General features: G+C 36.9%; 1 protein-coding gene across 1 annotated transcript; it reads left to right on the top strand.

Moving 5' to 3' along the window:
- Positions 1-2078: 2078 nt before the first annotated feature.
- Positions 2079-8244, top strand: LOC114529492. Its single transcript, XM_028551311.1, has 6 exons — positions 2079-2343; positions 4904-5053; positions 5406-5636; positions 6701-6874; positions 7187-7366; positions 7661-8244. Exons 1-6 carry the CDS (start codon positions 2269-2271, stop codon positions 7748-7750), a joined length of 900 nt encoding a protein of 299 aa, XP_028407112.1. The 5' UTR covers positions 2079-2268; the 3' UTR covers positions 7751-8244.
- Positions 8245-15449: the final 7205 nt, after the last annotated feature.

Genomic DNA, 15449 nt, shown 5'->3' with positions numbered 1-15449 from the left:
TATACGGTGTATTTTATGAGCTAAAGTTAAAAGTAAAATCAATTTTTTCACCGAGTACTAAGATTTCAAGGGGCAAGAATTCAAAGCAGTTCCGTTTGCTCAGAGCAATTTTTAAAACAATATCGTTGGCAATGTTGCAACATTGCGGCAGTGATTGCGGGGAGCAGAACAATGAGAACATCTGGCTTGACTGTAATTAAAAAGGTTCTAGATTAATATTGCCCAATTGCAAAATTTTCAATTTCTTTTGAAACAGGAAAATCGTATGGAAAAAATTGTGAACTGACATGATTACAAACTCTTCGGTGGGACTTGGCATGGAAAGAAAAGAAACATCTCCAATCTACATGCATGTTATTGTATTTTTAAGTCAAACCGCAAAGTGGTTTAGTCAAAAGCTAAATGCTAATTTTAGAAACTTTTTGCCTTCTGCTCTTTCACCTTTCTTTCATGTGATATCTGGGGCAGGTTGTATGAAAGCCGGTTGAACGGTTGAAAAAATCACTATCCGGTTTATAGCGCTATCAGGCTTTCGTACAACCGCCCTCTGTTCTAGAATATCACGCGCTCAACCTCATCCCAATTTTCTTTATTTGTTTCAAAAACAAGATATGAATATTTAAACAGTTGTATCAGTTTAATACAACCCACTATGACTGACAACTTCAGCGAGACTTTGGACAGAGCGAGACAGAAAGCGTAGAACAAGCTCTCATAAGAAGCAGTTTTGAGATTCACGACAGCTAGGATTCTTCAGTGCAATATCATAGTATATCATGCCGTGTGTTTTTTCATAGTATAGTCATTCCGTGTCCCCATCATGCTTGTTTTAGCCCAAGTTTCTCCATATCCAAAATTCTTTCGTGTGTGTTCGCGTGTGTATAACTTGCAGATATTGCATTTAGCTGTGTATATTTTGTTATGATTAAGCAGCTGATGATAGCTGGTAATAGAATAATCTAGGTAATAGTATAAGGGAATTGGAAAAATTTTGATCGAGTTCACCTCACACACAAGCGACCTTGTGAAAATATATTTGGATTTTGTAAACACTATCCAGTATCCAGATTGCTGTTATTCGGTGTTGATCAAATTTTGGTAACAGGACTAATAAATGAAACGATTTTTATCTCAGAATCAGTTCAAAAAATTGTCTTTAATCGACTTCAAAAGTGACTGGACTCTTTCTGTTAACTTTGAATAGTAGTCGAACCAAAACAGTGATAGCGTATTATGCCTTATGGTTCTCAACAAAAAATACATAAAATAGTAACATATATAATGTTTTTCTAACTTTATCGCGTGGACATTACGGTGTATTTTACGGGAGTATTTTATTAGTACGGTGTATTTTACGGCTACCGAGTACTATTGTACTAAGATTTTAAGGGGCAAGAATTCACAGCAGTTCCTTTGCTCAGAGCAATTTTTAAAACAATATCGTCGACAATGTTGCTAGCCTACGTCGTAGACCCATCATCACAGAAGGGGTCTACAATGTTGCAACATAGCGGGGAACAGAACAATGAGAACATCTGGCTTGACTGTAATTAAAAAGGTTCTAGATTAATATTGCTCAATTGCAAATTTTTCAATTTCTTTTGAAACAGGAAAATCGTATGGAAAAAATTGTGAACTGACATGATTACAAACTCTTCGGCGGGACTTGGCATGGAAAGAAAAGAAACATCTTCAATCTACATGCATGTTACTGTTAAGCCAAACGACAAAGTGGTTTAGACAAAAGCTAAATGCTAATTTTAGAAACTTTTTGCCTTCTGCTCTTTCACTTTTCTTTCATGTGATATCTGGGGCAGGTTGTATGAAAGCCGGTTGAACGGTTGAAAAAATCACTATCCGGTTTATAGCGCTATCAGGCTTTCATATAACCGCCCCCTGTTCTAGAATATCACGCGCTCTAATCAATCATGCAAATTACGTTGCAACTTGTGATTGCATCCAATTGCAACAAAATACTGCAATCATTTGTTGTCAAACTGAAATGAAATCCTTTTGTCTTTTCTAGTGGAAACACTTCCGTCTTGAAAGGTTTAAAAGCAGAACTCTGAACACTTCCGTTGCCATTTCGTTAAACAGATTTTCGAAGTGGTTTGTAAGGTTTATTGACCGTTGGAAAAGAAAAGACTTGTTTTCGTTTGACAGTTTTATTATCAACTGTACGTAATTGTACCCAGGGATTGATAATCCAAGTAATCCAACCTTTTCTGAAGCTCATTTCCTTTATTGGATCGTGAGCCCAGTGAGGCGATGGACGAGATGGATGATAGACCACCAGGTCAACCGACGATATTGATGAGAATTACAAAAATACTAGTTGACCATGTAAGAAGAAACATATAAATTATTTGTATGAATTTGTAACAGTGTAACTGACATATCGGCAGTAAATTTCAGCACAAAATGAATATATATAACCAGTAGCATGCTGGCATGTATGAAATTTAATATCTCAATTTTTTTGCGTTATTAATAAAGGGCAATTTTTATTTACTTGTCATTCAGACCCCGTTTACACGAGAACGAACGTTTCCGGATTTGTAAAATTATCTGGATTCATTGTTTCACACATGTATCGGATTCATCAGGTGTTTACTCTACACTTTAGTTGTCTCTGTATGCGGATTTGTCCGTTTACACTCACATTACTTGTTCTTGGAGAATTGTTTGGTCGTCATATTGAATTTCTTCGGATCCGTGGTGCAAAGCGTTTACACAAGAAAATTTTCCAGATTCAAATGTTTCTGGATGCGAAGTTTCCACAAACTTTTACGGATTCAAAGTTTCCGGATACAGCTTAAAACCGAGTACATTTTCTATCGGATTCGTTGCTGCGTGTGTAAACAGCAACATGAATCCGGTGTCACAGGAAATTTGGCCCCCCCGAAAATTTGGCCCCCCCGGGCCAAATTTCCTAGGAAATATGGCCCCCCCGGGCCAAATATCCTAGGAAATTTGGCCCCCCCTTCGGAAATTTGGCCCCCCTCTAAAAAACATAGTTTACCTTACCATTTTAGAGCTAGAGAACCGTTAAGTGTATATCTAGCTGTACTCTTGTTTGAGTTACAACTTACAAACAGCACTGACGGATTTTATATGGTGCATGTAACCTGTTTTTGTGTTTGCCGATTGTTTTTAAACGTTTTTATGCAAATTTGTATTAATTACTCCCTAAATGTTAGCCGCATGCACATTAACACTTTCGCCAACGCATGTTGTCATCGCTTGCTAAAGTGTGGTTGTTATTCTGACGAATTCATAATAGGTTCAGAAACTTGTTGAATTTTGAGTCAAGAGTTCGCGATTTCAAAACTATATATATATATATATATATATATATATATATATATATATATATATATTATATATATATATATTATATATATATATTATATATATATATATATATATATATATTAATATATATATTATATATATATATATATATATATATATATATATTATATATATATATATTGAGAGTATAAAGTATGTTATCGAGGGGGACCAAATTTCCGAACTGTGAAATAGGTGATTTGTCCTCCCCAGAAATTCTTAATTTGGCGACCTTATAAATTATAGGCTTAGCGGTTATACATACATAGGAAAGGTTGTTTTAGGAAATTACCACTTATTTATTTATTTTTCGATTAAAGCCCCTAGTAATGTTATGATAATCATAGAAGTTAGCCACGTGCACATTAACAATTTTCGTCTTAGCTCTTCGCCGAGATGAAAAGTGTTTACACAAATAAATGAAGCAAACTAAGTATGAATACAAACAAACATTAACGATCTTGCTTTTAGAAGAAGCTTCGCGATTCTCGAACTCATGGCAATAAAGTATATGTTGTCGAGGGGGCCAAATTTCCGAAAGGGGGGCCATATTTCCTAGGAAATATGACCCCCAGGGGGGCCAAATTTCCTAGGAAATATGGCCCGGGGGGGCCAAATTTTGGGGGGGCCAAATTTCCTGGGACACCGGTACTAAAACATTCCGCTTTCGTAATGAATCCGGAAACTTTCGCTCTAGTCTCAGCAAGGTCTCAGCAAGTACAAATTTAACAGAGCAGTTGCACCCTGGACAAGGCTAGCAATTCCAAATAGTGCATGTTTGCAGTTTGCTTCTATTTATGTAATAACAAATATCCCTTAGGCAAAAAGTGGAGACGACTTTGTGTATGGCACTCTGATGATCCTGTGATAGCGTAGGTTTGTGTAGCCCATCCGTGTAGCCTGACCTACAATTTAGACTGCTTTAATTAAACATTTTATATTAGCAAATGCCTTTTCATTTGGTAGATTTGGTATATTCATTCAGGGCCCATAAAAAGACTCCGCTTAACTTCGAAATTTGACCTGCTCCGATAGCAATCCTGTACACTATTTAGGAGATATGCATGTGGCATGTTGAAAATGGACAAGTCTTGCAAATTCATTATGCTAAAAAAACTTAATATAATGATATATTTGTTTAAAAATTTAAAGTTCTCACAATAAATGAAAACCAGTGCAATATAGCACAACAAAGTATGCCTGCGTTCAGCCGTTCACACAGTACCGCCCTTTTTGGCCCTTAGTACCCTGAATTAAACTGTCATTAGCACCCCCAAACTAACAAGCAGATCAAACTTCACGTAACATAATTTTAAGCTAGGTGCAAAAGCTTCCCGGCCGCCTCCCCTGAGCTCTTCTTTTGGCCCTTCAATGTTAACTTTTGCCCCAACTTGTGGTTTATCTTGCATTCTATGTATAAACATACTAAATGTGACCACACCACAGTGCACCACACATGTGAGAGAGCCCTTCAATATCAAGGAATTTTGGCATTTAAAATAATGTATTTCAATCTCATTGTAAAAAAAATTATCTTTCATGAAATAAGGCAAAAAACAAGGCATGTGAGATGAGGGATGAATTGGATTGGATGGAGAACAATTTGGAGCAGAAGTCGGATAAATTGATCATGAAGAAGATTAAGGAGTTGAAGATGGAGGTAACAAAGAAACTGGAGCAGAATTGTTTCTTTTCACGGGTACGTAGATGGAATTTCATAATTCTGAAGGATTAGATTAGGACTATAATTGTGGATTCTGAAATTAGTACCATGGTGCTAAATGATTTCTTCATGAAAATAATGTATTGTCATCATTGTATGAAAATTTGAGCAAACAATAAAACAAAGACTGTTGCTGAGTTGCAAGATTATGTCTTCAAAATAAACATTGTTGCTATTTCTTTTCATTCTTTAAACATTTTAAATGAACACATTCAAATGAACATTTTTGAAAGTGGAATGATACCATTCTCCACGTTAGGAATCATTACAGAAAATTTTAGCATGCAGCTATTTCAAATGTAATATGGTGTTCCTCTAAATTATTTAGCGTCAAGAAATTTTTGCATCTATGATGGAATTAAATCAGAGAAGAAACATAGGTTGGGAGAGGATTGATGAATTGGAGAAGAAGATGTCGGATAACTTAGATTTGGAGCAGGAGTCGGATGAACTGATGATGGAAGAGATTAAGATGTTGAAGATGGAGGTGCTGGTGAAACTGGTGAAACTGGTGAAGAACCTGACGAGGGAGCTGGATTATGAGCATTTCTTTTTATCGGTATGTCAAATAGTAATATCCATAATTGCTTGAAATCAGAGTTTTTCAGTATTTAGGCCTTATAGGTAACAATGGCTTTTCGAGTTGATATGCCATTATTATGAAAGTTGTTGATACTGCTGCTATGATTTTCAAACTGAAGAGAAGACGTTTATCATTCAGGATAAGGATTATCATTAATTAAATTTACTACACAAATAATGATTTGCTGCCCTCAGAAACATAATCAGGCAAAAGAAATCTAGTGATCTGTATCAGGTAAGAAACTTTACAGTTTGCTAGATTTCTTCCCCTGCATGATTATGTTTTTGAGGGCAGCAAATCACTTGTGTTAGTATGTTGTGTAGTAAATTTAATTAATTAATATATAAATTTGGGTACCCTGTCAATGTGGCAATAAAGCTCTGTAGGGATCACCATTAAAGATTGTAAATCATAAGGATTTGATTAAAGATTGTATTTCTGGATTTTGGTCATGCAAGAACTACCATGGCACAGAATGATTGCTTCATGAGAATAATGTATTGTCTTCATCGTAGGGAAATTTACATAAATATGAGCAAGCAATAGAACAAAGACTGGTAGTTGTAGTGCAAAGACTCAGATTACATTTCATATATACACCTGAGTCTTATGCACTATTACTAACACTTTAAGATGCACAGATATCAAAGGGACTAGATTGAGTTCCGAAATATCAATTACTCGAACCGTCTTGACTCTTGACCTAGTAGCTCAGAACTTTGGAAGAGCTGACTAGCAACATCACAATATACATGTAAGACCAAAATTGTTGGCAAGTTTCCAGATCATGTCATGAATGAACATTATGATTGGTTGTAAATGTGCAACTTTAGTTGCCTGATGCAACTATTTCTCTTCGTATTTTCATCAACATGTTAAATGAAACCATACATTCACCAAAAATTTCTATTTCCTTTGTTGATTTAAACCTCTTGAATGATACCAGCTTCTGCGTCATGAATCGTTACGTACACACTGCTGTTTCAAATATAATATTGCATTTCTCTTAGCAATTTGGAATCAAAAAATTTTTGCCTTAGAATCAGGAAAGAAACAAGGAATTGGATGTAATGGATGAATTGGAGAAATTGGAGAATATGTTGGATTTGGAGCAGAAATCGGATAAACTGATGATGGAAGAGATTAAGAACTTGAAGATAGAGGTGATGAAGAAACTGGTGAAGAACCTGGGTTGTCATAGTTTCCTTCCATCGGTACGTAAATATAATTGAGTAATATCGATAGTAGTTGCCTTAAATCAGAGTTGATTCTTAGTTGACGGTTGACTGTTGGCGAGTTTTCAGATCATGTTTTAAATGAGGATAAATTATTGAATGTACTAAATGTGTAACTTTAGTTGCCTGATGCAACTATTCCTCTTCATTCCATCAACACGCTAAATGAAACCACACATTCACCAAAAAATTTCTTGGTCCATTAAAACCTTTGTCAGTTAAATGATACCAGCGTCCGTATTCTATGGTGTAAAATTATCAATCTAAAATTATTTATCTTTGGTTAATTAGCCAACAAACCAGGCATTTCACGTAGTGGATGAATTGAAGAAGATGGAGAATATGTTGGATTTGGAGCAGGAGTCTGATAAACTGATGATGAAGGAGATTAGGAACTTGAAGATGGAGGTGCTGAAGAAACTGGTGAAGAACCTGGTGAAGAACCTGGGTTGTCATAGTTTCGTTTCATCGGTACGTAAATGTAATTGAGTAATGTCGATAATAGTTGCCTTAAATCACAGTTGATTCTTAGTTGGCGGTTGACTGTTGGCGAGTTTCCAGATCATGTGATTCATGTCATGAACGAACATTATGATTGGTTGTAAATGTGCAACTTTAGTTGCCTGTTGCAACTATTTCTCTTCATATTTTCATCAACACGCTGAATGAAACCATACATTCACCAAAAATCCCCTTAGTTGATTTAAACCTCTTGAGTGACACACATGCACTGCTGTTTCAAATGTAATATTGCATTTCTCTTAGCAATTTAGAATCAAGAAATTTTTGCATCGGAATCTGAGAAGAAACAATGAATTGAAGGTACCTTGTATCAGGGCATTAAACATTTCATAGCCAGGGAGGTTCTTTAATAATATACAGATTCGATTGTGAAAAATTTAAGGTAAAAAAATTAGGCGCTTACTATACAACAAAATCAGTAATTCTCTGAATTTTTGCTCAAAACACGCCGTCTCAAAAGTCAATTCGTGTAACTTATCTTGCAACCTATATTTATTCGTTTATTCACATGTCGCAAACGGACATTATTTGTTAGGGCTATCTTTTTATATAATTGCTAGCAACAAGAGCTTATACCCTCTGTGTGGGGTTTTACCACCCCCTGTATGCACAGCACTCATGAGATTGTAAAAAAAACAAATGAATTCCTTTTTTGTATATTTTGGGAAAATCAGAAGTTTTCGTCGTTTTTGAGGATTGAGAATTTGCTTAAATGGGATTTGATAGTAAAGCGTCATTTGAAGCGTCTGAACATGGTACGTAGAGGTCCAAAATTCCATTATATAGAATTTAATATGCATGTCATAATACACCATTGCCATTTGACCAAGGAATACAAACACATATCTGACGCCAAGGAAACACTTTTATGCAGTCATTGAAATAATTTTCTGTGGGGAACACTTCGACCAAACCCACACTCTCACAAAAGTCCCCCAAAGTCGCAGGTAATATTACAATAAACCCCCAAATTTTTCAATTCAAAGTTGACGTGACATGTCATAATAACCTAATTTACATAATTTCCGACATTGCATCTGCTGGTGTAGTAAGGAAGACACTGGTTCTGCGTAAATTTCCGTAAAATAATTTACAAGACATCTCAAGCTTTGATTGCAATCACGTAATCACACGGTTGGAAGCGGTTACAGGTTTTAATCACGCCAAATGGGCCAAACAAACTCGCACTGACGCACAAGCTGCACATTCCCCGAAGCCATTCCATTCCCCGGCTCATTCCCCGAAGCCATTCCATTCCATTCCCTTCCATTCCCCGTTCCATTCCCCGTTCCCTGTTTTAAAGATAGCCGTTTTCAGTGGGCTATTTCTAAAACCAGGAACGGGGGATCGGGGAACGGAACGGGGAACGCGAAAACCCGGAATACTAAAAGCCGGAATCTCTAAAACCAGGAATACTAAAAGCCGGAATCTCTAAAACCAGGAATACTAAAAGCCGGAATCTCTAAAACCCGGAATACTAAAAGCCGGAATCTCTAAAACCAGGAATACTAAAAGCCGGAATCTCTAAAACCAGGAATACTAAAAGCCGGAATCTCTAAAACCCGGAATACTAAAAGCCGGAATCTCTAAAACCAGGAATACTAAAAGCCGGAATCTCTAAAACCAGGAATACTAAAAGCCGGAATCTCTAAAACCAGGAATACTAAAAGCCGGAATCTCTAAAACCAGGAATACTAAAAGCCGGAATCTCTAAAACCAGGAATACTAAAAGCCGGAATCTCTAAAACCAGGAATACTAAAACATATGGTTAAGTAAATTACCAATAACAATCATGAGTGCAACGCGGTATAAACTGTAAAACTAGTTATATTTATATTTGAGTACAATTACAGAATATTATGCGATAACTGACCAGACAGCCAAAGCTTAACGTTTCAATCATGAAAATGAGGCATAACTGAGGCCACGTACTGTCGAAAGGGTGTATTACCAACATTCAAATATGCAAGAGGATATATTGCCATTTCCCTCTTGAAAGTATTAACTCAACTTTAAGCATTGACATACATAATAAAGAAATTTAACGACTTAATTAAAGGTGATGTAAAGTCTATTTGAAAACTCAGGAACGACTGTTTCAGACTGTTTCGGCATTTTACTTCAATTATTTGACAATATTCAACCAATGGAAATACTGTAGACAAAAGTGATGTAAAAAAAGAGACCGCTATAAGCAGAACTAATGTGCAAAACCGACTTTACATCATTCTTAAACAAAAGTTTCTAAAACAAAAAACCCTATAACTGGCCAAAGACGTCCCCGAGTGTTAACGCGTCTTGGTTTTAGAGATTCCTGGTTTTAGAGATTCCGGCTTTTAGTATTCCGGGTTTTAGAGATTCCGGCTTTTAGTATTCCTGGTCTTAGAGATTCCGGCTTTTAGTATTCCCGGTTTTAGAGATTCCGGCTTTTAGTATTCCGGGTTTTAGAGATTCCGGCTTTTAGTATTCCGGGTTTTTGAGATTCAGGCTTTTAGTATTCCGGGTTTTAGAGATTCCGGCTTTTAGTATTCCGGGTTTTAGAGATTCCGGCTTTTAGTATTCCGGGTTTAGAGATTCCGGCTTTTAGTATTCCGGGTTTTAGAGATTCCGGCTTTTAGTATTCCGGGTTTTAGAGATTCCGGCTTTTAGTATTCCTGGTTTTAGAGATTCCGGCTTTTAGTATTCCTGGTTTTAGAGATTCCGGCTTTTAGTATTCCTGGTTTTAGAGATTCCGGCTTTTAGTATTCCTGGTTTTAGAGATTCCGGCTTTTAGTATTCCGGGTTTTAGAGATTCCGGCTTTTAGTATTCCTGGTTTTAGAGATTCCGGCTTTTAGTATTCCTGGTTTTAGAGATTCTGGCTTTAGTATTCCTGGTTTAGAGATTCCGGCTTTTAGTATTCCGGGTTTTTAGAGATTCCGGCTTTTAGTATTCCGGGTTTTAGAGATTCCGGCTTTTAGTATTCCGGGTTTTAGAGATTCCGGCTTTTAGTATTCCGGGTTTTAGAGATTCCGGCTTTTAGTATTCCGGGTTTTAGAGATTCCGGCTTTTAGTATTCCGGGTTTTAGAGATTCCGGCTTTTAGTATTCCGGGTTTTAGAGATTCCGGCTTTTAGTATTCCGGGTTTTAGAGATTCCGGCTTTTAGTATTCCTGGTTTAGAGATTCCGGCTTTTAGTATTCCTGGTTTTAGAGATTCCGGCTTTTAGTATTCCTGGTTTTAGAGATTCCGGCTTTTAGTATTCCGGGTTTTAGAGATTCCGGCTTTTAGTATTCCTGGTTTTAGAGATTCCGGCTTTTAGTATTCCTGGTTTTAGAGATTCCGGCTTTTAGTATTCCTGGTTTTAGAGATTCCGGCTTTTAGTATTTCCGGGTTTTAGAGATTCCGGCTTTTAGTATTCCTGGTTTTTAGAGATTCCGGCTTTTAGTATTCCTGGTTTTAGAGATTCCGGCTTTTAGTATTCCTGGTTTTAGAGATTCCGGCTTTTAGTATTCCTGGTTTTAGAGATTCCGGCTTTTAGTATTCCCGGTTTTAGAGATTCCGGCTTTTAGTATTCCTTGTTTTAGAGATTCCGGCTTTTAGTATTCCTGGTTTTAGAGATTCCGGCTTTTAGTATTCCGGGTTTTAGAGATTCCGGCTTTTAGTATTCCGGGTTTTAGAGATTCCGGCTTTTAGTATTCCGGGTTTTAGAGATTCCGGCTTTTAGTATTCCGGGTTTTAGAGATTCCGGCTTTTAGTATTCCTGGTTTTAGAGATTCCGGCTTTTAGTATTCCGGGTTTTAGAGATTCCGGCTTTTAGTATTCCGGGTTTTCGCGTTCCCCGTTCCGTTCCCCGTTCCGTTTCCCGATTCCCCGTTCCTGGTTTTAGAAATAGCCGTTTTCAGTGGCCGAAAACGCCGGATACGTGTTAGGAATTTAGATCAAAAACCATTTATTCCAATAACGACACAGATTATTTCGCTTTGTAGTGCAACAGCGCTCGATATTCAATCAATTTTGATACTTTCTGTCAGCAGGCTGACCTTTGTAACCTTGGGGAAACCGGAAATCAAAATTGACCAATCAGACAAAATCACTGTGTACAAAATACATTGATCGCTTGCTGTGGCTGTCACATATCAGAGTCAATATCAGAGTCAATAAAAGTTTCAGTTCAGTTCAGAGTGGAAACACTATTACATTTTGACGCAAATCCAGTGCGCAAATCTCAGAAAATTTAAATTATCAGAGTGGAAGCACCTGTGCATTCTTTTGTGCACTTTAATTTCACAGGAAGACGCTTATGCACTTAAGTGTCAACGGAGAGACTACAGCAGACCTTTTTCTTGCCTTTGGGTAAAAACCTTCAAGTGTGAAATGAAACGCGAAAAACCAATCTACACAAATGGCGTATATATGACTGGCGAAAGTTATAGGAGACATGCCAGGTATTGTGAGAATGTAATGTAATTCTAGTTGTTAGAAATATCGAGTGAATTATATACATATGGTCGTATATTATATCATTATATATTTGTCGTGACTATCAGTTCAAGTAACTTACCGCTAGTGACTATCAGTTCAAGTAACTTACTTACACGCTACAATATTTATTTCTTTGTGGGTTAGTTTATTTTAAAATATTTTCTTATATGTATAATATTTAACACGATTTTATAAACCCCAATCTGTACGGACGCAAACTAGTACTGAGATATTTGTTTACGATTGAGTTCATTTGAATGTAAAATATAGGTTCCCAATGTTCTTGAATGTGTGCTTTTGTTTGAAATGGTATGTTTGATTTGATTTAGTCCTCTACCTCGCGATAAAAAGACAAAAACAGTGGAAAATATCACATTTTCCCTATAGTTCACTCCTCAAAGACTAACAAATCGTCTGGTCAAATAAATCGTGCTGCAAATTGTTCGTCCAATATGAATTCTAGACAGACAAAAACACGTTTTTGTGCTTTGGAAATTACCGAAATTACCACTACAGTATTTCCATTCCCCTTGCGATTGCAATACTGCGCGCAATATCTTATTTTTTTCGTGTATAAATTTGTTCGATATGTATGAATCCAAGACGTTTTGTAATGTCTAATCCTCCCCGAAAAATCGTCGTAACAGACGGACAGAGGGTCGAACTAATTTAGACGATTTGTTCATCTGAAATTTTGTCCGACTCCAGGGCCGTAACTAGAACGATAATTGGGGGGGTGTTTATTCATATATTCAGTTCTGCCCGACGGGTTTCTTTTGTAAGTGCAATAGCTTACAATAGAAATCCGTCGGGCAAAACTGAATATATGAATAAACACCCCCCCAATTATCGTTCTAGTTACGGCCCTGTCCGACTCGTTTTCAAATCAGATGATTTGTCCGACTGAGACGACTTATTCAACCAGACGATTTGTTCGTCTTCTAATGTGAAAACGGCTAGTAAGGCGACCGTACGCTACTTACGCCTTAAATGCATGTTAGGGACCGCCTGCCATACAGGCTATATCACTGTGGTGGCTATATGTAAGTTTGCTTTCTTCATTGTACTATAGCTCAGTGCATCGGAGGCACCGCCATTCTTTTCTGTGTTTTAAATTCCATGCAAGCTTATAAGGATAGAGATAATCTAATTGTCGCGAGTTATAAGTAGTTTTATACATCGCACAGAAAACAGCTGAGTTGAGCGTCACTCGTGATTGTTTATAGCTGAGCTGTTTCCTCAAGTGTGCGGTGTCGTATATCGGTGTTATTCGAATAATTTTGTGCAGGAGTGAACATTTCGTCACAGTGTGCGCGCGTCCTGAGCTATCAGCTCAGCAGTTGGAGCGAATGATACTCGCATAAAATGAATTAAGAGTGGGTTCAAACACATTTAAACTTAAGAAACATTACATCCATTACTTTTTAGCAGTCAACAAATCATTTAAGATTTAACGGCACCGGAAAAATGAGTAAATGGCACTCAAGAATCATTGGACGGTCCGGCAATTCTAAAACTGGGAAAATTCCGAATCTGGAAAGCAAAATTTAGAGAAAATCCATCTTTTGACTTATGTACTTCTCATCGACTGCACTAAATACCATACCCTTTTCGATGGCATAAAGCATTTCTGAAATACGTACAATACCCCCACCTTTTTCCGAAAAAAAGGCGATGTTTATCGCTCAAACGCGTCGTTTTCGAACATGATGAAAAAGGGTACCCTTTTTTGTCGATCTTGTTATTAAGAAGTAAGACGATAAAAGGTACCCTTTTCGGTATAATACGTCATTACATCGTTTGATGAAAAAGGGTACCCTTTTCGATGACTTATGACCTTTGTAATAAGACGGAAAAGGTACCCTTTTAGATTGGAATTTAATCTGTTGAATTCAAATAGGATTATATAGACATGGTGTCAAATATTTATACCATTGATATCAAGGCTGAGTGTATAATTTATTGTATATTTTACAGTAAAAAAGAGCACTGATAGAGAAAAATATCGAAAATAAAAGGAGTCTAAAAAAACGGAACCTGCGCAAATATTTATGTATTTGTTACATTTCTGATGGGATTTCATATATTTTGACACGTATGAGTGAAAGCAAAACAAGATGGCCTTGTATTTGGATTTTACAGCATTGCAAGAGGACACCATTATTTCACAGTCTATAATAATTTTTTTTAAATCGATCGATATATATAAGTGTAGCCTGTCCACAGATTAATATAGCTCTTGGGAAAGGATATATATAATAACTATGATAATGGGAATACCGTACTACATATGTTATGGCTAGACTATAGCTGATAGACTATAGTGGCATGCAGATACAGGCAGCGAAGTATTTTTGGCTTTGTAGCGCATGCAATGTGACTGTTTCCATCACTGCATGGCCAGAATTATTTTTTAGTTACTCTGTGTACTATATACAGCGCACTCTATAGTGTGCGGCAGAGTATAGTGTACGGCACATGCATTCTCTAGTGTCGGCTGTGTCGCTTTAAAAATGTCTAGTTTCTGAGTGCTAGGCCTTTAACAGAATAAAAACCGGAAGCTTCTTTCGAGGAACATTGACTAACCTAAATCCAGTTACATTAATATGCGCTATTCTGCTGATAAGTATAATTATTTTGAACATTGTCTCTAGCATATATAATATATTCGATATTTTCCCTGCCATTTTTAATAAAAAACAAGAGAGACTAAATTATACACTCAGCCTTGATATCAATGGTATAAATATTTGACACCATGTCTATATAATCCTATTTGAGATCAACAGATCAAATTCCAATCTAAGAGGGTACCTTTTCCGTCTTATTACAAAGGTCATAAGTCATCGAAAAGGGTACCCTTTTTCATCAAACGATGTAATGACGTATTATACCGAAAAGGGTACCTTTTATCGTCTTACTTCTTAATAACAAGATCGACAAAAAAGGGTACCCTTTTTCATCATGTTCGAAAACGACGCGTTTGAGCGATAAACATCGCCTTTTTTTCGGAAAAAGGTGGGGGTATTGTACGTATTTCAGAAATGCTTTATGCCATCGAAAAGGGTATAGTATTTAGTGCAGTCGATGAGAAGTACATAAGTCAAAAGATGGATTTTCTCTAAATTTTGCTTTCCAGATTCGGAATTTTCCCAGTTTTAGAATTGCCGTACACCTTACCTCGTATACTGTAAATGATCGATTAAGCGCCGCGGCGCTTATTGCAAATATCGATTTTAAGATGCGGCGCTTATTTGACAGCGGCGCTTATTTGACAGCGGCGCTTATTCGACAGCGGCGCTTATTTCAAAGTGAGCAAATAGATTATTTTCTGAAGGCCGATGAATCGAACAAACGTTTGGTAGAGGTTACAGGAAAAAGAAAGCGCGAAGTTGGGCTGGTGATTCCCGCTAAGTTCACAGCATATACGGCGAATCGACGACATGCCCAAGTGTTAGACACGGAGTTAATTAGGAAGGAAAATTTTAAACTATCAGAACTGTCATATGAGCCCGTTTGTAAGAGATATTCGACAATAAAACTTTAGTTTCAATACTGGCCGTCGTTCTC

The sequence above is a fragment of the Dendronephthya gigantea genome, unplaced genomic scaffold (genome assembly GCF_004324835.1).
Source record: "Dendronephthya gigantea isolate DGI-Jeju-01 unplaced genomic scaffold, DenGig_1.0 000056F, whole genome shotgun sequence".
In the NCBI taxonomy this organism is placed as follows: domain Eukaryota; kingdom Metazoa; phylum Cnidaria; class Anthozoa; order Malacalcyonacea; family Nephtheidae; genus Dendronephthya; species Dendronephthya gigantea.
Note: the sequence above shows the minus strand (reverse complement) of the source record. Positions and strands in the feature narration are given on the sequence as shown.

Bases quoted from the DNA above. Each gene is read 5' to 3' on its own strand.
- LOC114529492 (XM_028551311.1), top strand. From the start codon at position 2,269: ATGGACGAGATGGATGATAGACCACCAGGTCAACCGACGATATTGATG. The intron at 5,054-5,405 runs GTACGTAGATGG...TAAATTATTTAG, and splicing joins AGAATTGTTTCTTTTCACGG to CGTCAAGAAATTTTTGCATC. The intron at 5,637-6,700 runs GTATGTCAAATA...TTTTTGCCTTAG, and splicing joins ATGAGCATTTCTTTTTATCG to AATCAGGAAAGAAACAAGGA.